This window comes from Ovis canadensis, chromosome 20, assembly GCF_042477335.2.
Source record: "Ovis canadensis isolate MfBH-ARS-UI-01 breed Bighorn chromosome 20, ARS-UI_OviCan_v2, whole genome shotgun sequence".
In the NCBI taxonomy this organism is placed as follows: domain Eukaryota; kingdom Metazoa; phylum Chordata; class Mammalia; order Artiodactyla; family Bovidae; genus Ovis; species Ovis canadensis.
In genome coordinates, this window is record NC_091264.1 from 42,932,141 (window position 1) to 42,955,018 (window position 22,878).

A 22,878-nucleotide genomic window follows, 5' to 3' on the forward strand; every position below is an offset into this window, starting at 1 on the left:
GCCCATGGGGTCTCAGGCTATAGCCCATGGAATCTTAGGATACAGTCCATGGGGTTGCAAAGAGATGGATATGACAGAGTGACTAATGCTTTCATTTTCTTTAACATCTAGAGTGCACAGACATTAACCAAAATATAATCTATAACTTTAAGTTCATCAGTTTTCAAAAACACCCATCATTGGAACCAATTTTGTTCTATATTACATTGATACTCTTGATGTTGTTTTTGCTAACCTGGTAAACATAAACAAGCACGTATGTCTTCACTTAGCCACAAGAAAGTACTTATTGAATACTGCATTATAACATACACTGTAGGTCCTACATAATTATGAAATACAAAGCAGAATATGTAAACCCTAGAATTCCACGACCTTAGAATTCTTTACCTGTTATTCCTCCCCATAGTGTGTGTAAAGTGGTACCTGCCCCCAGTTTCAGCTTTTTGTTTCCTTTCACCCTTGGACACCATCCTCATCATCTCTACTTAAATGAAAACATGCACAGAATTTTCACAATTGTAGAATGAAGAATTTTCTAAGCCTGACCCAAAGATTAAAACAATACACCAAGAAAAAAAAACTTTCTATGGCAATTACAAACTTGCAACCATACAAACACATGTCCATAATCAAATTCAAAGACACATAAAAAATCCGACAGACAAAATGTTAGCATGTGTCGACAGTTTTTAGCCAGAGACTGCCAGGTACACACCTAGTTGAACACACCGTGTTTACAACTTATACAGCAAAGGAGGGGCATACATCGTGGGAAATCATAGGGCATTTTAGAATGAAAGTATAAGAAAGAATGTGTTATTGTGGAATTTTGGCTTTGGTTGGATAAAAGAAAGGTTTACTCTAAACTGAGTATTGCCAGGAAGCATGGTCAGTTAAAGGACTGGGGGTCCGAATCAGTCTTATCTATAAGGAGGGCAGACTAGAGCAAGGGAAAGGCAGCAATTGGTAAAGCAGCAGCCATCACTCCTGGTACCCAGGAAGGGATGTTCAGTGCTTTGCGAGCTGCACTGCACCCTGTGTTCTCTGCTCTTAAGCAAAATGATGTATAGTCTTGTCTTATTTTGTGTCACTTTATTATGGTTTCAGTGTATCCTTGTTTGATATTGGTATTTTATAAAATAGTTTATTCCAAAGAGAATTACATGGCCAGGCTGTGAGCACCAGGCTAGCTTCACATAACACCGAGGTCTAGCTGTGAGTGTCATACCTGTTCCCTGGGGTCAGGAGGCTGATTTTTCTTCTTCCTTAAATTCAATATTTTAAAATTCTTACATTGCAAGTGAAAAATAAAGATTATAAGAAAACAATTTGGAAAAGAAGAAATGCAAATACCAAAAATTTATTATTAATAAATGGGAAAAATGAGACTATGAAAGGAAAAGTGGAAAGAAAAATTAAAATCTGTCAGCTTGGCAAAGATGAGAGGAAGATAAAGGCTAGGACCTTTAGAGGGTCTCCTTGGGAAAGTCAAGGGAGGGCAGGATAAAGAGATTAGGATTGGCTGGTATGAATAATTTCAGCAGGCTTTGGGTTGGAGGTGGCCTTTAGGTGTCTGGTTCCTGGCCCTGGGATCATTGGTGGTGGTGGTGGGTTAGTTGCTGAGTCATGTCTGACTCTTGCAACCCTTGTGCCTGTTGCCTGCCAGGCTCCTCTGTCCATGGGATTTCCCAGGCAAGAATCCTGGGGTGGATGGCCATTTCCAGGGGTGACACCTGGGGCTCCTGCGCTGCAGGTGTTCTCTTGCATTGGGGATGGCCCGCTACATTGCAGATGGATTATTTACTGACTGAGCCATCAGAGTAGCCTCCAGGTCACAGAGGCAGAGGAATATTGCCTCTTGGGGTCTAAAGGCCAGACAGGGGAGGGAGGGCTCTGGATTGGTTAGTTTGCACATCAAAGCCTTGCTCCTTGCAGGGGAAAGCAATCTCTCCTCAGTGAGAAAGGTTTTTTAAAAAAATTAATTAAATTTTCCCTTTCAGCTGGGTCTTCACTGCTGCATGTGGGCTTTCTCTGCTTTCAGAGAGCAAGAGGGCTGCTCTCTAGAGGCAGCGCACTGGCCTCTCCCTGCCACGGCTTCTCCTGTTGCGGAGCACAGGCTCTGGGCCCAGGCGCTTCAGTAGCTGCAGCACATGGGGTCAGCTGCTCTGCAGCATGTGGACTCTTTCCGGATCAGGGATCATAACCCCTGTCCCCTGCATTGGCAGGGAGTTGCTTACCCACTGTACCACCAAGAAAGTCCCTCAACAAAGCATTCTTATACAACTGAGCTATCAGAGCAAATTTCCCCACATCTTGAGCCCAGGAGTTTAAGTATAGGAAGTTCTTTGGCACCCCGCCTCTGCTCCCATGTCTTGAGAATGCTGGATTACATGAGTCTTGATGAGACCATGTCTTATTACAGAAGCTGAAAACATACTTCCCTCACCTTTTGTTGTTGTTGCTGGGGCACAGGCAGGCATCCTATACTCTGGCAATCTGGTGTACTTATGCCAGATTTTGATTTATGAGTTAGTTCTGTGAAGAACTGGGGCCTATCTTCAACTCTCCATTCTCATTTCTCTGTCCAGGAGAATTATACTCATCAGTTGGGTCTGTGAATCCACTGGGATAGCTACTGCCAAACACACCTCTGGCTCCACTCCCATCGATAATAATCACTTCTTCATCCTCTGCTCCCTACCAGGTCATATCCACTCTCCATTGGCTTGGACTTATGCATGTCTTCTATTTATATGCTGTCAATCCCTGTGATCCTCTCAAGTCCTGCTGACTCTTCCACCTCCTCCCCCTCTCCCTGCAGCTCCCAGCTCTCTGGGGGTCATGTGGACCCGCCTCCAGAATTTGCAAGCAGGCAGGCACAAGTATCCCTCTCTCTTTGTACTCCACATGCCCCAGTGATGTTTGACAAATTTCCTGTGTTCTAAAATTAGCCAAATTTGTTTTCTGCTGCTTATAGGTAAGACTGCTAATTTAATATTAAGCTAAGTATGTATCTGTACCATCTCAAAACACAGCTGACACAAAACTTATTTCAGAACCAAATGATTTCCAAAAGCTCACATACACCTGAACCTCACATGGCTTCCCCTTGCTCCTTCCTATTGCAAAAATTATCAGAACATGGCAGATAAAGGAATTTGCACACCAGACATCTCAAATCTCATAGCATATCAAATGTGGAACAGGTATGAATTGCCAAATGTTTCCCATTTCCTCAGGTGCTTAGAAGGATGACAGGAGAAATTATGGGGCAGAAAAGGTGTTTAGAAAGATCGGTATGGATGTTGTCATCAGTTACTATTTGTGGCAGGGGCTGAAATTCTATGTAAAGTCACTCATTCTCATACATTTGTCTCAACAACAGATGAAAAACCAAATCAAAGGCAACAAAAGTAATTAATAGTTAACACACATTTTAGTAAGTACTCTAAAGACACTCCAACCATTCCCCATAGAGAAAGAAGATCAACTATTACCGTCTTCATTATAGAGACAAAGCAGCGAGGACAGGAGACTTCTCACTCTGCGGGAAGGCTCTAGTCCTCTGAGTGCTTTCAGAAACCTAGCGGGATGATCCAGCTGAGGCAGAGAGCTGGGAACGATGAAAAGGAACAAAAGCTAAATGAAAAAAACCTGGGACTGTGCCAGGAGGTCTTCCCCAGGGTTTCAGTGTAAGTTTGGACCTCCTGAGTTAAGCCACAGGAAAGAGAAAATTCTCCCAGTGAAGGCAGATGAGAATTCATAGATGAACTCTTGAGTTCTGGTATTGGTAAGGGTTACTTTCCCACCATCATGATCCAGAGCGACTCCAATCTGCCGGGGGCAGTAGGACAGGATCTGGAAGGGCCCCGGGCTGCTGCATATAGACACCCCAGCTGAGGACAACTGCAGAGTCCAGACCCCTCCTCGGGGTGAAGCTGAGAAATCTCCTTCTCACCACTGACTCTCTTGCCAGCTCCCCCAGGCAGAATTTTGGCCATATTCCATTTCCTTGAGACCATTCCTCCTCCAACTGCTCATTCTCCTCTCTATATCCAGGAGAATGATACCCATCAGTGATGCCTATAAATCAAGATAATTAGTGCCAAACAAGCCTCTGCTTCCAGCCCTGTATCTCCTTGCATCTTCTTCCTCCTCTGCTTCCCACCAGATCCTGTCCACTTTCACTTCCCAGTACACTCTGCCCCATGTGAAGCCCTTCCTGCCCAGCACCCCAGGCTCTGGATCCAATCGCTGACCAAGCTGGCATTTGTTCATCCACAAGCCAATGAACACCATACTCTTCCCATTTGGAGACACTGAGAGGTAGCCATTGGCTGGCCGGGAATTCAGGATGCTCCTCACTGTGGGGACAAGGAGACAGAGGTTTGGCCTCACAAAAGATACAAATGAGATTTGTCCCGTAGGTTCTGGGGCCTTCATGACAGCGGTGGGAGACTCCTCAGGGGGCCAGGACAAAGACTGCTTTTGACCTTGTGTTCAGACTATTAGCAACCACATCTAGAGAGTGTAAAGAACACAGATAATTCAAGGCCTCAGGCAGTGTGATGAGACTGGAGAGCAAAAACAGATAAGAACTGGGATCACTACAGCTGAGCGAATCTGGGGAAAGGTTTATGGTTTTGAAATCAGGATAAAGAATTGGATACTTTAGTCACAACGAAGACCTTTCTCTTTATTTTTTTTTTAAGTTTTTATTTTTACTTTATTTTACTTTACAATACTGTATTGGTTTTGCCATACATTGACATGAATCCACCACGGGTGTACATGCGTTCCCAAACATGAACCCCCCTCCCACCTCCCTCCCCATAACATCTCTCTGGGTCATCACCGTGCACCAGCCCCAAGCATGCTGTATCCTGTGTCGGACATAGACTGGCGATTCGATTCTTACATGATAGTATACATGTTACAATGCCATTCTCCCGAATCATCCCACCCTCTCCCTCTCCCTCTGAGTCCAAAAGTCCGTTATACACATCTGTGTCTTTTTTGCTGTCTTACATACAGGGTCATCATTGCCATCTTTCTAAATTCCATATATTTGTGTTAGTATACTGTATTGGTGTTTTTCTTTCTGGCTTACTTCACTCTGTATAATCGGCTCCAGTTTCATCCATCTCATCAGAATTGATTCAAATGTATTCTTTTTAACGGCTGAGTAATACTCAATTGAGTATATGTACCACAGCTTCCTTATCCATTCATCTGCTGATGGACATCTAGGTTGTTTCCATGTCCTGGCTATTATAAACAGTGCTGCGATGAACATTGGGGTACATGTGTCTCTTTCAATTCTGGTTTCCTCGGTGTGTATGCCCAGCAGTGGGATTGCTGGGTCATAAGGTAGTTCTATTTGCAATTTTTTAAGGAATCTCCACACTGTTCTCCATAGTGGCTGTACTAGTTTGCATCCCCACCAACAGTGTAGGAGGGTTCCCTTTTCTCCACACCCTCTCCAGCATTTATTGCTTGCAGATTTTTGGATCGCAGACATTCTGACTGGTGTGAAGTGGTACCTCATTGTGGTTTTGATTTGCATTTCTCTAATAATGAGTGATGTTGAGCATCTTTTCATGTGTTTGTTAGCCATCCGTATGTCTTCTTTGGAGAAATGTCTATTTAGTTCTTTGGCCCATTTTTTGATTGGGTCATTTATTTTTCTGGAATTGAGCTGCATAAATTGCTTGTATATTTTTTCTCCCATTCAGAAGGCTGTCTTTTCACCTTGCTTATATTTTCCTTTGTTGTGCAGAAGCTTGTAATTTTAATTAGATCCCATTTGTTTATTTTTGCTTTTATTTCCAGTATTCTGGGAGGTGGATCATAGAGGATCCTGCTGTGATTTATGTCAGAGAGTGTTTTGCCTATATTCTCCTCTAGGAGTTTTATAGTTTCTGGTCTTACATTTAGATCTTTAATCCATTTTGAGTTTATTTTTGTGTGCGGTGTTAGAAAGTGATCTAGTTTCATTCTTTTACAAGTGGTTGACCAGTTTTCCCAGCACCACTTGTTAAAGAGATTGTCTTTACTCCATTGTATATTCTTGCCTCCTAAGACCTTTCTCTTTAAAACAGAAATGCTGACCTATGAGTAATGGACCTTCACAGGAAAGCTGCAAACTTCAGCCACGATCCCCTGCAGATACTCACTTGTCTTATATGCCAGATCCCTCATCAATTCAATTTTCCTAGAAGAAAAGAACAAAAGGATAGCAAGCAATTCTTTCTTGTTTTTTTTTTTTTTTTCTTTAGCCACACTGCTTGGCTTGCGGGAAGTCCAGCGTTGAACCCAGGCCGATAGCAGTGAAAGCATGGAGTCCTACCCACTGGCCCACCAGGGAATTCCCAACAAGAAGCAGTTTTAACACCACAGCTTCTGGGTCAGGTTCTCTTACATTGGCTCATGTAACTTTAGATGATGACAGGGCACCATGAAAGTGCAAGTGAATCAGAGAAAGCAATTCAGGAGACACCAGAGCTGTGCAGTCTCAATTGGTTCTTGTAAGCATATATACCAGCAAGTGCTGAACCCACCTGGTGCTTCATTATAGAGTACTTTGGGCATACCACCTGTTGTTAAACTAAGTCCGAAACTTCTAGTCCAAACCCACACTGTTTCTCTCCATTCTCACAGATACCTCTTTGAGATTCATTCTCCCAGTATTCTTTAAATTGTTAAAGAAATATATATTGTGGTAAAACCACATGACATTTACCATCTTTACTATTTTTAAATGTATAGTTCGTTAATGTTCAGTTCAGTCGCTCTGTTGTGTCTGACTCCTTGCAACCCCATGGACTGCAGCACACCAGGCCTCCCTGTCCATCACCAACTCCCGGAGCTTGCTCAAACTCATGGCCATCAAGTTGGTGATGCCATCCAACCGCCTCATCCTCTTTCATCCCATTCTCCTCCTGCCTTCAATCATCCCCAGCATCAGGGTCTTTTCCAATGAGTCAGTTAATCATTAATAATTAGGTATATTTAAATAACTATGCAATCAATTTCCAGAACTTTTCCATTTTTTAAAACTGAAACTCTATACCCATTAAACAGCAGCTCCTCATTTCCCCCTCCTCTCTAACCTGGCAACTGCTAACCACTTTCTGTCCCTATGGATTTGACTACTTGAGAGACCTCATATGCATGGAATCATGTATCACTTGTATCTTTGTGACTGGCTCCTCTCACTTACCCTACTGTCCTCAAGGTTCATCCATGATAGAGGACGTGGCACAGTTTCCTTCCTTTTTCAGGTTGGGTGGTATTCCAGTGTCTGCATGTGCCGCGTTCTGTTTCTCCATCATCCATCGCTGGCGTGTGGGCTGTTCCTGCATCCCATCTGCGGGGAATAATGCTGCTATGAACGTGAGAGTGTGAAGATCTCTTTGAGATTCTGCTTTTAATTCTTTGGAAAGTGGGAATGCTACCATGTGGTAATTATATTTTTAATTTTTGAGGAAATGCCACACTCATACTTTCAGTGTTTTGAGGTACTCTCCCAATATTCTTTTTACCTCACTGTTAGATACTAAAATATCTTTTAACAATCTTGAGACCTCTGACTGTGACTCTTATTTTAGTCTAGGTTCCATTCTTAGAAAAACTTATCATGTGGTTTGGACTTAGATTCCCTCCCCAGCGTCCCTGCCTGGCGTGAATGACACACACAAAAGCTAGGAACTCTGAGAAGTCACAGCCACGCTCACAACCTAAGGACACATTATAGAGAAAGAACGAAGGTTTCTAGGGTCAGAACCCCCTCCTTTATGACTGAATTCTCTGAGTCCTTTCTCTGAAGAAAGAAATATATCTGAAAATTCTTCTGCCCAGTTTTTTATTGCAGGACTGATTGGCCTTTCAACCCAGAACTTCTTCTGGGGCATGTAGAGTAATGACGTCACAGTGAAAACCCCTGAGAGGAAGGTGTGATTTCCCACCGTCACCGCCTGCACATACACACAAGCACTAACAGTAGCCCAGAGACGCAGAGAGGACAAGAGGGTTTCCAAGTGGTCGGTTTCAAGGTCAGAGTCCTAGAATAGAACACAGAGTTCTGAAGAAAGGTCATGATCCAAGGATTCTCTCCTCACTGATATGTCATTTATAGACAGTATTCAAAAAGAAAGAAAGGCATTTTCCTCCTTTGAAAGTCTTTGAAACATGCTACTGATACTACAGGCTCTAAAGAAGTTACCTGAGGATATGAACTAGATGAATTAAAATTAAACTTTAAATATACATTTTAAAAGCATTAAATTTAAGGTATAGCTGGGCAGATATATAAACTAAACCCAAAATGAAAAAAGTCTGTGATTTTGATCTTATTATCAAACAAGATTAGATTCAAGGCAAAAAAAATTATTAATGAACAGAGGCTATTTTATGGTAGTAAAGATTATAATCATCAATTAAGATGTAACTCACCTTAAAGATCATACAGGGCAAAAACATCAAAATATAAAAAGCAATATGTGTGCATGCAAAGTTGCTTCAGTCGTGTAACTCTTTGCCACCCTATCGACAGTAGCCTGCCAGGCTTTTCTGTCCATGAGATTCTCCAAGCAAGAATGCTGGAGTGGGTTCACATGCCCTCCTCCAGGGAGAAGGACTCTTCCTGACCCAGGGATCGACCCTGCGTCTCTATGTCTTCTACATTGCCAGGTGGGTTGTTTACCACTCGTGCCACCTGGAAAAACCTAATATATATATAATATATATATAATATCATATATATATCTTAGGTTTATATAGTTTCCTTTTAGCAATGATATTTTGACCTTTTTTCTTGTGTTCTCATAGTGAGAATACACTATGGGCAAAAACTCATCGCTAAAAGGGAACTTTGGGTGATTTTTTCTCTAGGCTATGACATATCAAAAAATAAAAAAATCAGCATCAGTACAAAATACCTAAATAATTACTAAGGAAAACCTCGTGGACATATATCAAATTCTATTCCAAAGACAGAGAGAATGTAGCTTCTGTTTGAATGTTTGGAACTGTCCAAAAATTCACAACATTAAAACACAGAAAGCCTCAATAAGGTCCAAAATAGTGAATTGGCATCAAACTCATCTAATCACAAGATTTAAAAACTGTGAAGCATAAGAGTGTTAGAAACTTCCTGCTTGCCCCCACCAGCACCCACGACAGAAGAAGAAAAAAGTGAGGAGAGTCTCTGAAGAGGCTCTGACCTGGAGAGAAGGTTTCACAGAGTCTCACCTCCTTGTCCTGGGCCTGCTTACCTGTGCTGGATCCCGTCACCTGCTGCCTACAGGACCGTCCTGGCATCGGGCTGGTTACAGACAAACCGCCAGTTCTGGCGACTTGGTCTTTGGAGCCGATGCTGCTCAGCAAGGTTTGCCTCAGCCCTCCCTGCTTTGTCACCACCGACCCTCCAGAGCCCACCCGACCCCCCACATCAGCCCTGAGGCGGGGGCGGGGGGTGCGTCACAGTAAGTTTTGGACCACGTGGGCCAAGGTCGTCTCTACACCCCTCAGCTCACTTCCCACACCAGGACAACACAGATTAGCAGGGGTCCAGGGAAGTCATGGAGTGGCACGGACCCTCACCAGGGTGAGAGGTTTAGATCAGCAGAGCATAGACCCCAGTTTTCTTCATGTCCCCAGCAGGGGGCGCCACTCCTGGCACACAGGAGGTTCTCCATCAGTTCCCTCCCTCCTGGAAGCTGTTTCCCAACAACTAATTACAGACTGTGTTGCATTTACATCTCGTTTCACCCCGCTGTGAATCCCTTGGTGAGTCACTCACTGAGACCCAGTAACGAGCCTGACATCTAGTAACTACATAACAAATGGTGAGCAAATCAGTGTGGGGTTTTCTTCAACTGACTCACACATGCATAAAGTCTAAAAAGTTCATATGACATTAAGGGCTACAGTGAAAAGTGAATTTCCTCCTCCATCCCATCCAGAATCTTTCCACATTCCCTCCCTGGACAAGGTAAGTGTTACAGTTTAGATGGTATTCTAGAGAGAGAGTCCATTTTGTAAGATGGTATTTTCCATACATTCTATTTACAACTTTGTTATCAATTAGCAATATATTCTGAGACTATTCTATTTTTAAAATACAAATCTAATTCAGTTTAAGATATTGATAATAATGCTTCTCCACTGCTGATTTTAAACATTTACGTATAGGAGAAATCCTACATCATCCATAATAATAGAGATTTTTTCTAAACCAAGTCACCCAGATTTAAAATATACTCATTCTCCAAACTCTCTGAGGCTGCTTGTCCTCATGGTTAAATTCTCGCCAATATGATGAAGCAGATGTAAATTTTTGAATTTTGATCTTCAAGGGAAGAAACTTTTCCTCCTTCCCTGCTTTCCCTGGTTGCTCCCAAACCATGAACGTAGTCTTAGGTTCCTCGGTCCATGCCAACAAGGGCAACGTCCCAGGGAGAGCACAGAGTAAAGGTCACAGGGACCTGGATGCCTGGACAACCTTGTGCTGCAGGGCCACCCTAAGGTTAAGGCGTTAGTCGCTCAGTGGTGTGTGACTCTTTGCAACCCCACAGACTGTAGCCCTCCAGTCTCCTCTATCTATGAGAGTCTCCAGGCAAGAATACTGGAGTGGGTTGCCTTGTCCTTCTCCAGGGGATCTTCCCAACTCAGGGACTGAACCCAAGTCTTCTGCATTGGGGGGCGGATTCTACCGTCTGACCCCAGGGAAGCCCACGCAGCCCTGCAGGGACCCCCTAGCAGCCCTGGAGCTCCCTGCCTCACTGTCCTGGGAGACACACACCAGCTTCCTTCCTGTGAGACCAGTGTTATTTGTGTTCGGCTGCACAGAGTGAATTAATACGTATCGGGAGAACAGGATTCCCAGGATTGTGTGTTCATAATGGTCTGTTGTGAGATGAGCACAGATGTATTTACAGTGTCACCCTTGGCTCCTGAAACATTACTGTGAGCTGGAGGAAGGGAGAGCTGGGCTGGGGTGGGGGCAGCACAGGGAGCCTGGAGATGTTACCCTTCTCACCTTCCCAGTTGTGGCGTCTGACAGCGGAAGGTTTGGGTCACCAGTTATCCGTTTGGGGGCGTTTGTCTCTCCACTTTCCTTCCTGTCCTCTTTACAGACAGTTTCCTTCACCTTTCAGACAGGATGAGAATCTCTGCTGGTGGTCTCTTCCTCCTCGTCCTCCTGTCTGAGGGCAGGGCCTGCGGAGGCTGAGACCTAGAGGAGGAACTTCTCAGGGAGGAAAGGGATGCGGGTCACTCATCCTCCTTCTGGAATCTGCTTCCCCAGCCTGGTCTGCACAGCCAGTCCTGAGACAGCTGACCACGGGTCCCTCATAGCTTTTTTCCCCTTGATCCCAAAATGTATGTTTATTAATCTCCTAAATGTTACCAGAGAGTCACAAGTCCAGCTCATGTTCCATAAGTGAGTATTATACAGAGGTATTGCTACCAGAGGAAGGAACACTGGGAGCACCTTAGATCTGCCAAGCACAGGATGACTTTGGGATCATCTGACCACATGGCTTCTCACAGAACTAAGGCTAGGAATGGAGACCAAAATAAATAGAGTGTTCAAGTCCAGGGTTTGGGGTCTCACTCCTCACATACCTAGATCAAAATTATGTTCCAAAAATACTAGGGCCAACTTCCAGGTTATTTGGAATTAAAAGAGAGAACTTTGTAGGTACAAACATAAAGGTAGGAAATGAAAAGAAAGTAGCCAGGCTGAGAGTTATAGCTGTCTCATTATCACTGGCAATTATCATGCCAGTTTCTACAGGAACCACAGTGGAGAATTAACTGCTATATGATGTGATCACCACGCTTGCATGCTTTTAGTCTTTGAGGATGACATTAACATCTTTCATTATCCCCAGGACACAATATTGCCTTTAATACTATGTCTTGGCTGAGTATTTTCCAACACCATTTTATATTCCCAGTAGCAGGTTCCATGCTTCCAAACTCTCCACATCCTCTCTGAGGATATGAATCTTGGTTTCTGGATTTTCAAGGAGGGGATGTCCCCACATGAACAAGCTCTGGGTTACATTTCCTATTACAGCTCATAAGTTTCAGCAAACCAAAGGGAAGATTGTTCCAGATTTGGCTAATGCCCCAAGGGTAAAAACAACTCCCTCTGAAATATTGCCCACATTTATATTATGCTTAAACTTTTATTCTCTTGGTACTGTACTTACAGAAGCTTTTTATACTTAATCTATTATTTTTATTTGCTTTCCCTGGACAAGTCGACCTTAAAACCAGGCCAACCATGTTACTAAAAATGGAATATCCAAGGCCTATTTTTTCAACCCTGCTATTTTTCTGGCATCAAGATAGTTGTCAGAATACAAGTCCATCTAAACCAATGATACTTTATGTCTTCTGTGAGCCAGTGCTGTTTTGTGAAATGCTTGTTATCAGGTCACAGTAAGAAACATACAGACATTGAAAGTGAGCATAAGCAAGTAAACTACCTTATCTTGATCCAGACTGGTGATTGCCAGGAAAAAGATGAGCATTTTTATCATGTCATGGATCTGCTAAGACTGTTGGATTATTAGTCTTCATGGACTAGAGATTATAGCTTGGTGTCTAAACTAGTACTTAAGAGACTTTGTGTGGGTCACATGTAATTGATCAATTTCATAGATACTTTCCCTAGCAAAGGCATGTACAAAGAAATAAAAAAGTTCACTTCAGTCGCTCTGTCATATCCAACTCTTTACAACCCCATGGACTGCAGCACAGCAGGCTTCTCTGTCCATCATCAACTCCTGGAGCTTGCTCAAACTCATGTCCCTCGAGTCGATGATGCCATCCAACCATCTAATCCTCTGTCATCCCCTTCCCCTCCTGCCCTCAATCTTGCCCAGCATCAGGATCTTTTCCAATGAGTCAGTTCTTCGCATCAGGTGGCCAAAGTATTGGAGCTTCAGCTTCAGCATCACTCCTTCCAATGAATATTCAGGGTTGATTTCCTGTAGGATTGACTGGTTTGATCTCCTTGCATTCCAAGGGACTCTCAAGAATCTTCTCCAACACCACAGTTCAAGAGCATCAGTTTTCTTGTACTTAGCCTTCTTTATGAAGTCCAACTCTCACATCCCTACATGAGTACTGGAAAAACCATAGCTGTGACTACACAGACCTTTGTTGGCAAAGTAACGTTTCTGCTTTTGAATATGCTGTCTAGGTTGGTTGTAGCTTTTCTTCCAAGCAGCAAGCATCTTTCAATTTCATGGCTGCAGTCACCATCTGCAGTGATTTTGGAGCCCCCCAAAATAAAATCTGTCAATGTCTCCATTGTTTCCTCATTTATTTGCCATGAAATGATGGGACTGGATGCCGTGATCTTAGCCTTCTGAATGTTGAGCTTTAAGCCAACTTTTTCACTCTCCTTTTTCATTTTAGTCAAGAAGCTCCTCAGTTCCTTTTCACTTTCTACCATAAGGGTAGTATCATCGGCATATTTGTGGTTATTGATATTTCTCCCAGCAATCTTGATTCCAGCTTGTGCTTCATCCAGCCCAGCATTTTGCATGATGTCCTTTTCATTATAGGGGACTGGAATGCTAAAGTAAGAAGTCAAGAAACACCGGGGTAACAGGCAAATTTAGCCTTGGAATATGGAATGAAGCAGAGCAAAGGCAAATATAGTTTTGCCAAGAGAATGCACTGGTCATAGCAAATACCCTCTTCCAACAACACAAGAGAAGACTCTACACATGGACATCGCCAGATGGTCAACACCAAAATCAGACTGATTATATTCTCTGCAGCCAAAGATGGAGAAGCTCTATACATTCAGCAAATACAAGACCAGGAGCTGACTATGGCTCAGATCATGAACTCCTTATTGCCAAATACAGACTTAAATTGAAGAAAGTAGGGAAAACCACTAGACCATTCAGGTATGACCTAAATCAAATCCCTTATGATTATACAGTGGAAGTGAGAAATAGATTTAAGGGCCTAGATCTCATAGACAGAGTGCCTGATGAAATATGGATGGAGGTAGCGACACCACAGGAGACTGGGATCAAGACCATCCCCATGGAAAAGAAATGCAAAAAAGCAAAATGGCTGTCTGGGGAGGCCTTACAAATAGCTGTGAAAAGAAGAGAAGTGAAAAGCAAAGGAGAAAAGGAGAGATATAAGTTTCTGAATGCAGAGTTGCAAAGCATAGCAAGGAGAGATAAGAAGCCTTCCTCAGCAATCAGTGCAAAGGAATAGAGGAAAACAATAGAATGGGAAAGACCAGAGATCTCTTCAAGAAAATTAGAGATACCAAGGGAATATTTCATGCAAAGATGGGCTCGATAAAGGACAGAAATGGTATGGACATAACTGAAGCAGAAGATATTAAGAAGAGGTGGCAAGAATACACAGAAGAACTGTACAAAAAATATCTTCATGACCCAGATAATCACGATGGTGTGATCACTCACCTAGAGCCAGACATCATGGAATGTGAAGCCAAGTGGGCCTTAGAAAGCATCACTACGAGCAAAGCTAGTGGACATGATGGAATTCTAGTTGAGCTATTTCAAATCCTGGAAGATGATGCTGTGAAAGTGCTGCAGTCAATATGCCAGCAAATTTGGAAAGCTCAGCAGGGGCCACAGGACTGGAAAAGGTCAGTTTTCATTCCAATCCCAAAGAAAGGCAATGCCAAAGAATGCTCAAACTACCACACAATTGCACTCATCTCACATGCTAGTAAAGTAACACTCAAAATTCTCCAAGCCAGGCTTCAGCAATACGTGAACCGTGAACTTCCAGAAGTTCAAGCTGGTTTTAGAAAAGGCAGAGGAACCAGAGATCAAATTGCCAACATCCGCTGGATCATGGAAAAAGCAAGGGAGTTCCAGAAAAACATCTATTTCTGCTTTATTGACTATGCCAAAGCCTTTGACTGTGTGGATCACAATAAACTGTGGAAAATTCTGAGAGAGATGGGAATACCAGACCACCTGACCTTCTACTTGAGAAATCTGTATGCAGGTCAGGAAGCAACAGTTAGAACTGGACATGAAACAACAGACTGGTTACAAATAGGAAAAGGAGTGCATCAAGGCTGTAGATCGTCACCCTGCTTATTTAACTTCTATGCAGAGTACATCATGAGAAACGCTGGACTGGAAGAAACACAAGCTGGAATCAAGATTGCCGGGAGAAATATCAATAACCTCAGATATGCAGATGACACCACCCTTATGGCAGAAAGTGAAGAGGAACTAAAAAGCCTCTTGATGAAAGTGAAGGAGGAGAGTGAAAAAGTTGGCTTAAAGCTCAACATTCAGAAAACGAAGATCATGGTCTCTGGTCCCATCACTTCATGGGAAATAGATGAGGAAAGAGTGGAAACAGTGTCAGACTTTATATTTGCGGGCTCCAAAATCACTGCAGATGGTGATTGCAGTCATGAAATTAAAAGATGCTTACTCCTTGGAAGGAAAATTATGACCAGCCTAGATAGCATATTCAAAAGCAGAGACATTACTTTGCCAACAAAGGTCTGTCTAGTCAAGGCTATGGTTTTTCAAGTGGTCATGTATGTATGTGAGAGTTGGACTGTGAAGAAACCTGAGCACCGAAGAATTGATGCTTTTGAACTGTGGTTTTGGAGAAGACTCTTGAGATTCCCTTGGACTGCAAGGAGATCCAACCAGTCCATTTTAAAGGAGATCCGTCCTGGGTGTTCATTGGAAAGACTGATGCTAAAGCTGAAACTCCAGTGCTTTGGCTACCTCATGTGAAGAGTTGATTCACTGGAAAAGACTCTGATGCTGGGAGGGATTGGGGGCAGGAGGAGAAGGGGACGACAGAGGATGAGATGGCTGGATGGCGTCACCCACTCGACGGACATGAGTTTGAGTAAACTCTGGGAGTTGGTGATGAACAGGGAGGTCTGTCGTGCTACGATTCATGGGGTCGCAAAGAGTCGGACATGACTGAGCGACTCAACTGAACTGAACTTTGCATATAGGCCTCCCCTGACAGCTCAGTTTGTAGAGAATCCTCCTGCAATGCAGGAGAGCCCCATTTGATTCCTGGGTTGGGAAGATCCCCTGGAGAAGGGATATGCTACCCACGCCAGTATTCTTGGGCTTCCCTTGTGGCTGAGCTGGTAAAGAATCTGCCTGCAATGTGGAAGACCTGGGTTCGATTCCAGGTTTGGGAAGATCCCCTGGAGAAGGGAAAGGCTACCCACTCCAGTATTCTAGCCTAGAGAATTCCATGGACAGTCCATGGAGTTGCAAAGCATCAGCCACGACTGAGCCACTTTCACAATTCACTCTGCATATACGTTAAAAAAGCAGGGTGACAATATATAGCCTTGATGTTCTCCTTTCCCTGTTTGGAAAAGTCTGTTGTTTGATGTCGTGTTCTGATTGTTGCCCCTTGACCTGCATATAGGTTTCTCAGGAGGCAGGTCAGGTGGTCTGGTATTCCCATCTCTTTCAGAATTTTCCACAATTCATTGTGGTGCACACAGTCAAAGGCTTTGACGTAGTCAATAAAGCCGAAGTAGATGTTTTTCTGGAACTTTTTTGCTTTTTTCATGATCCAACGGATGTTGGCACTTTAATCTCTGGTTCCTCTGCCTTTTCTAAATGCAGCTTGTACATCTGGAAGTTCTAGTTTGCATACTGTTGAAACCTAGCTTGGAGAGTTTTGAGTGTTACTTTGCTAGCATGTGAGATGAGGGCTTCTGTGCAGTAGTTTGAACCTTCTTTGTAATTGCCTAACTTACAGAAGTTAATATGCAATAAAATGTCAGTATATGTATGGGTCCCATGAAGACTTATAGATCTTCTTTTTAAGCCTGGAAAGAGACAATGGCAGCTGGAGGACATTTTGAGTAATCACTTCATCATTCAGAAGTGCACTCCGCTTATCTGAGAGTATAAACTAGAGTAGACAGAAACTGGCCCTCATAACACAAGGTCACAAAAGAAGTTGAAAGACATCATTGATTCATTCATCCAACCTGACTAGTTACAATGTAGCAGACCAAGTTCTGATCTAGATCACTGCTCAAAAAGATTGAAATTTGTCATTCTTTCCCCCTCCCTCACTCTCCTTCTCCAACCCCAGAATCTGTACTCTCTTCCCAAATGAGGGGGATTTCACACTTGATGACCTCGGTGGAAGGCAGACAGCTTCCTCCATTAGACAGAAAACCTTGCTTCCTAAATATTCCTGTAGGTAGAAAGAGTCTGAGGCTCCACCAGGCAGGTTACCACATGCTGGACTCTTCCTTAGGACATGGTGCCACAGAGAGACTGGAACTGCACTGAATGCCTTAGGCGCATGTGGCACACGGGGCAGGGGTGGCAGTGTGCCGTCCAGGTGTCAGGAGCAGCAGAGAGCAGGTCTACCACAGGGTCCATTGTCCAGCATCAGGGCTGACAGTGCTGTGAACAGTGATGTCTGTGCTCAGCTGCAGGGGAAGGGGTTCCTGTGTGGGACCAGACCCAGGTGGGATTGAGGATGCTGTTCCCTGCCGTGGCCTCAGGGCTGTTCAGTGGTTTTCCCTGAAATAAACTCAAAACCATAAGTGTGCCTCTCTGTTCCATTTAGAACAATTTGAAATCTTTTTTTTCCTCCCAGAACCACCTAAGAATACCATTCAGGGAAGTCTCAGAGAGCAAGGATTCAGAGACTTTTCCTTCTACTTTATTATGATTGATATACAATATTGAGTCAGTTTATGGTGTATAATTGTTGATTTGATACATTTCTGTACTGCAAAATAATCACCACCATAGCTTTATCTGACAACTGAATAATGTCCCATATTTACCTCTTCTGCATGTGTGGAGAAAATTTAGATCTAGTCTCTTAGCACCTCAGAGACTCTCTTTATGGTGAGCTGATAATCACTTCCTACATTTTCAGCCTGGCGATAGCACACGGCAGAAACAACATATAACTTGCACCAAATGTTTTGTCTTTTTTCCCTCAGGAAAAAAACATTTAAATATCTGTTTAAAGATTTTAAAATTTAAAAAATAAAAAACTAAAAAAAAATAAAAAAAAAAAATATGTGTTTAAGACCCCTCCCCACCTTAATCATTCTCTGATCTTTAATGTCAGTGGATCCCAGTGTGCTCAGGACTGCTTGTAGAGCTTTGTTACAAAATACTCAGGACTCTTCCCAGATCCACCGTCTGGAGTGTAGGGCTCAGAGTCCGGGAGTCTATTATGAAAGAGCCGTACAGGGAGGCTGGTGCACAGCCGGGTGGGAATCCAGATCTGTGCTCCTGCTATGAAATGTGGGATCTGAAGATCAGCACCAAGCATGTTATAAGTCTATTCCAGACCTTCTATCTCTAAGAGGAGTGCAGGTGAAGGACATTCCTTCATGTCCTTCAGGACCCCTTTCCATGTGCCATCTAGACGTCAGAATGGTGCTGTCTGCTCGGGTGTGTGGTCTGATCAGTTCCCATAGCGCAGGGGACTCAGGATTCAGTCCTCGTCCCTCTGCTTCTATAGCCAATTCTCCCCTCATCTGTGACCTCATCTGTTCTCAAGGCTTTGAGCATCATTTATATGGCATCACCTCTTCCATCTATTTCTCCAGTCAAGTCATCTCACCTAAACCCTAGACTAGTAAACCCAACTCAGCTGCCACTTCCCTAAACCAAATGCTGATGGCGATGCCTCCTCAAATATGCTCCTTCCAGAGTCCCCTCACTTCCACAGTAGGTGCCCCACATGCTTACTTGCAAATCTCATATTTTCAGGTCCTCTTCTCTAGGAAATGCTGTAAAATGCATTTTCAGAATAGATCAAGAATCCACTCACTCACCACTGTCTTCCCTGCTCACACCCCAGACAAGCAGCAGCCTCCCCAGCCTGGACCCTGCGCTGTTTCCCTCACGCTCCTCTGCGCCTCCCTCGCCCTTCACCTCCTGACTCTGCACAGCAGCCTGGCTGACGCTTCCAGAGAGCAGTCACACCAGGTCCTCCGCTGTTCATATCACCTCTAACATCCTGGAGGCCCACAGGATCTGGCCGGACATGGGCTCTCAGCACAATTCCTTTTCCTTCAGCCCCAGCTGCCTCCTTGCTCTCCCTTGAACACAGACACTCTCCTGCCCTCGTGCATTTGCCCTGGAGGCTCCTCTGTCTGGAGAGAACCTCCCCTAGACCTCCTTGTGGACATTCCTTCATGTTCTCCACATCTTTACTCAAAGGTCACCTTTTCAGTGAGGCCTCTGTCCACCCCAGTAACACAGCCACAGTCCCTGTCCCCACACACTTATACCCTGGATCACCTTCCTCAGAGCACTTACCAACCTGTATGGGGAAACACTCCCTCACTTATTAGGCTCGTAGTACACACTCTGCCCCTTCCCCCTACAACACACCGCACATGGCGGACAAGGTTTGTCTGTTGTCAGTTCACTGAGCTCTCCTAGATGCAAAAAGAGTGTGTCATGTCTCCGTCACACAACAAATATCAGCTGAATGGTCAGTAAAGCACTTCCCTATTCCAGAGAGAGAGTCTTTATTAACATGACCTCAGGCCACATGCTGTCTCATGGCACTTACAGCACAACATCCATTAGCACTGACCTCAGTGCCACCTGTATTTTACTCACAAGGGTGATCTCCCTTCCCTCCCACACCGATCAGCCTGCACACCACACACAACGCTCCTTATCTCTTCAGAAAGGAAGATCCTTCACTTCCAGCTCCTATATTCAACCTGCTGTGATTTTATTAGACTCTGCTTTCTAAATCCATGAGTTGACATGGGACCCAACAGTAGCCTTAGAAGATGTCAGGGCAGAAGAGGGGGCAGACTGCAGAGAAGAGAGAAATCCAGCAAGAATTAAGTCAAGATATGAAACTATTGGGTCCCTCCTCTTTGAAACTTCAATCACATGGTTCCTTTCAAAGATGGAGAAAAGTTGGAAAGAAGATACCAGCAAAATCTCTAGGAGGGCAAGAGCTAGATGGCACTGCAATTTCTCTCTTGACACTGCTGAGATCCTGTGTGCATGGATCCCTTGACTTGTGGGGACAATGACAGGCAAAGTGACCCCTGCTGCTGTCAGAGATGGGGTCACCCGGAAAAGAATCAGACCAGGACTCTACAAATGAAAAAGAACAGTCATGACACCAACAACAATAATAGCAATAACTAAAGAAGCAAAATATAAACACATTCAAAAATGACAGGAGCTAAGGATTGGACCAAGGCCTGATCCTAGGCTAACCGTTTAAGAAACGCACCCTGCCCATGGTGCTGGAGATACAACAAGGCCCAGGTGACTTCTCAGTCCATGATCACAGGTCCTTGGTGGGACAAGGATTTACTCTAGGGACAAGGACAACGGAATGGAGAAGAGGACCCGGTCCAGAAGGGACCATGGGCGATGCATGGGCAGTGCATGCATGCCCACCAAGTACTGATCACTGACTGGGCACAGGCCCTGTCCACACTCAGCCCCTCACGGCCTCCTCCTGTTCTCCTCAGCTGACTCAGCACAGCAAACTGGTGGATGGATCTGGAAGGTTCTCAGTGTTTCAGTTTATTTCCTCTTTCAAACTTTAGGAAACCTCACCTTTATTATCCAATGCCTCTTCATGGCATCAATTAGAAAAAACAAATTCATATATACAGATTTTATCTTCAAAAAGGAAATAAGACATTATTACTCAGTGCATATGAAGCAAAGACAGCTTCACGTTATGCTAATAGTATAGACACCTTCAGATGCAGCTGCCAAAAGAGCAGTCCGGGGATCTGACATCACAAAGCGGGACCGGGCATCACTCAGTCCCCACAAGGCAGCTGTCTCACACTGTGAGAGAACAGAATCAGGAAGCAGTTCAGGTCGGTCATGCAAGGGCTGACATTCGCCATAGCCCCCCACATGCTCACATATCCCACTTAGAGACATGTCCCACCCAGTGTGTCCCCTCTGCCCCAACTCCTCTCCCAATCTACACTCTCCAGGGTCTCACCTTTAGGACCCGTGAGAAACACATCAGAGCCCTGGGCACTGTCACTGCCTGGAAGAGAACAAGACCAGGATGTGGTCAGAACCCACAGGAGAGAAACTAGAGAAGGCACTTTGAGGAGGGTGAGTCCCCCATGGCCTCCTGTCTGCACCCTCACAAGCGTCTCAGGAATCACCCCGTCCACACTTACTTGAAGCCTGGGTGTAGGTCTGTCCTTTTTCACCTGTGAGAAGAAAATATCACGTGAGAGGCCAGGGAGAGACTGAATCATGAGATCCTAGAGGAACCTCTAGTCCTGGACCCCAGGGAACTTTCTAGAACTGTGGTCAAAACTCATGCTAGGATCAGGAACGTAGAGAATGGAGAAGTGTAACGACTGGGCCACCTGTCCTTCTGGAGGTCTGTCCTCAGCAAGGACCTCCCTTCTGACCTTCAAGTGCTGGAAACCTGGTCCCCAACTGGAATTAGGAAGGTGAAAAATTTGTCTTTCATTTTCACACGTTTTAGAAAAGGAAAATTTTAGCATCGGCTCCAGACGCCACATGTGTGTGGAGGGTACTTTCCAGTAACCAGACAGGTAAACTTCTACGTGGGCTTGAAACCCCCAGTGAGACAAGAAAACTCAGATCTCTCCCTCTCTTCCCTACCTGAGCGTTTCTTCCTCCAAATCACAGCTCCAGCCACCAAAGCCACCAAGAGGAGAACCAGGACAAGAATGATGCCCATGATGGGGACGGAGGGCTGAGGAGGTTCTGTGGAGGAAAGGGAATGGGCCCAGACTTCAGGCTTCAGTCCTAATATTGCTGAACTGAGTCCTGAAGGGCTCCCGCTTTATCTGAGAGGAACCTCCATTCCTACCACTTCCTTACCCCATCTCAGGGTGAGGGGCTCCTGAAGCCCCTCGTGCTGCACATGGCACGTGTATCTCTGCTCCTCTCCAGAAGGCACCACCAGGGCCGCCCACTTCTGGAAGGTTCCATCCCCTGAAGGCCTGGTCTCCACAAGCTCCATGTCCTGGGTCTGGTCCTCCTCATTGCGCTGCCAGGTTAGTGAGATCTCCTCAGGGTAGAAGCCCAGGGCCCAGCACCTCAGGGTGACCTCACGCTCAGAGACGGGGTGATGGGTCACACGTGCCTTTGGAGGGTCTGGGGAAGAATCAGAAAATTCAGTTTGTGTTACCTCCATGGGTCACTGAAGCAGCATCATGTGATCATCCTGAGAAAGGACAGACAGTGATTATTTCCCCCAGCTTTACTGAGGTATACTTCACAAATCTGTACACATTTAGTGTACTACATGTTGCTTTGATATATATGTACACTGTGAAGGTAAGTAATTTATTCATCAAATTGCCTTATGTGTGTGTCTGTTTGACAGGTGTGATGAGAATGATTAAGACCAATTTTTAAGTATACAATACAGGATTAGTATTAACTATAGTCACCAGGCTGTACATCAGATCCCCAGACTTATTATGAACTTTTTTTACCCTCTGAGCTATGGAACATTTAGGAGCATGGTTTTGAAAAAAGCAGCACAAGAGCTAGATAACAGCCTCAAGTCAGAGATTAGGGATGATCTATATTAGTCCTTGGAAATTTCTAGAATGAGAGACTAGGATAGGAGCTCTAAAAATGTGAGGGGGAGAATACAGACTAAAGGTCCTGAGTCTAGTGGAGGCTGAATGACTCAGAAAAGCTGGAGTCAGGCCTCCTAAGATGCTCTCAGGGAGAGAACAGGCTTTAAGGGAGAAAGTCATGGATCACAAGATGGTGGCCAGGGTCAAAGGGCACCGCTGACCAGCTATTTCAGGGATGGTTTCCTGCGTTTTCCTTAAAGACACTGGATTCCTTGATTGTCCTTCAG

The 22,878-nt window shown here is 44.4% G+C and overlaps 1 protein-coding gene and 1 long non-coding RNA gene across 5 annotated transcripts in view; both read right to left on the reverse strand.

Annotated features, from left to right (window-relative positions):
* The window catches only part of LOC138425561 (BOLA class I histocompatibility antigen, alpha chain BL3-7-like), a 40,597-nt gene that overhangs the window by 15,857 nt on the left and 1,862 nt on the right, over positions 1 to 22,878 (reverse strand). Inside the window, exons 4-8 of one of the 4 annotated variants that reach the window (XM_069563584.1) lie at positions 21,882 to 22,157; positions 21,660 to 21,764; positions 21,203 to 21,235; positions 21,016 to 21,063; positions 16,993 to 17,570 (exon numbers count right to left, since the gene is read on the reverse strand). In XM_069563584.1, the coding sequence (XP_069419685.1) occupies positions 17,548 to 17,570; positions 21,016 to 21,063; positions 21,203 to 21,235; positions 21,660 to 21,764; positions 21,882 to 22,157 (485 nt within the window). In that variant the 3' untranslated portion in view covers positions 16,993 to 17,547. Of the gene's footprint in view, positions 1 to 16,992; positions 17,571 to 19,532; positions 20,853 to 21,015; positions 21,064 to 21,202; positions 21,236 to 21,659; positions 21,765 to 21,881; positions 22,158 to 22,878 lie in introns of those variants that run through there. The other 3 variants (XM_069563585.1, XM_069563582.1, XM_069563586.1) reach the window with 3 other exon arrangements.
* LOC138425568 (uncharacterized) lies at positions 7,851 to 11,850 on the reverse strand. The gene is made up of 3 exons (XR_011251282.1): positions 11,045 to 11,850; positions 9,279 to 9,328; positions 7,851 to 8,066 (listed from the first exon to the last, which is right to left on the reverse strand). It is a non-coding gene; the product is annotated as an uncharacterized lncRNA (long non-coding RNA).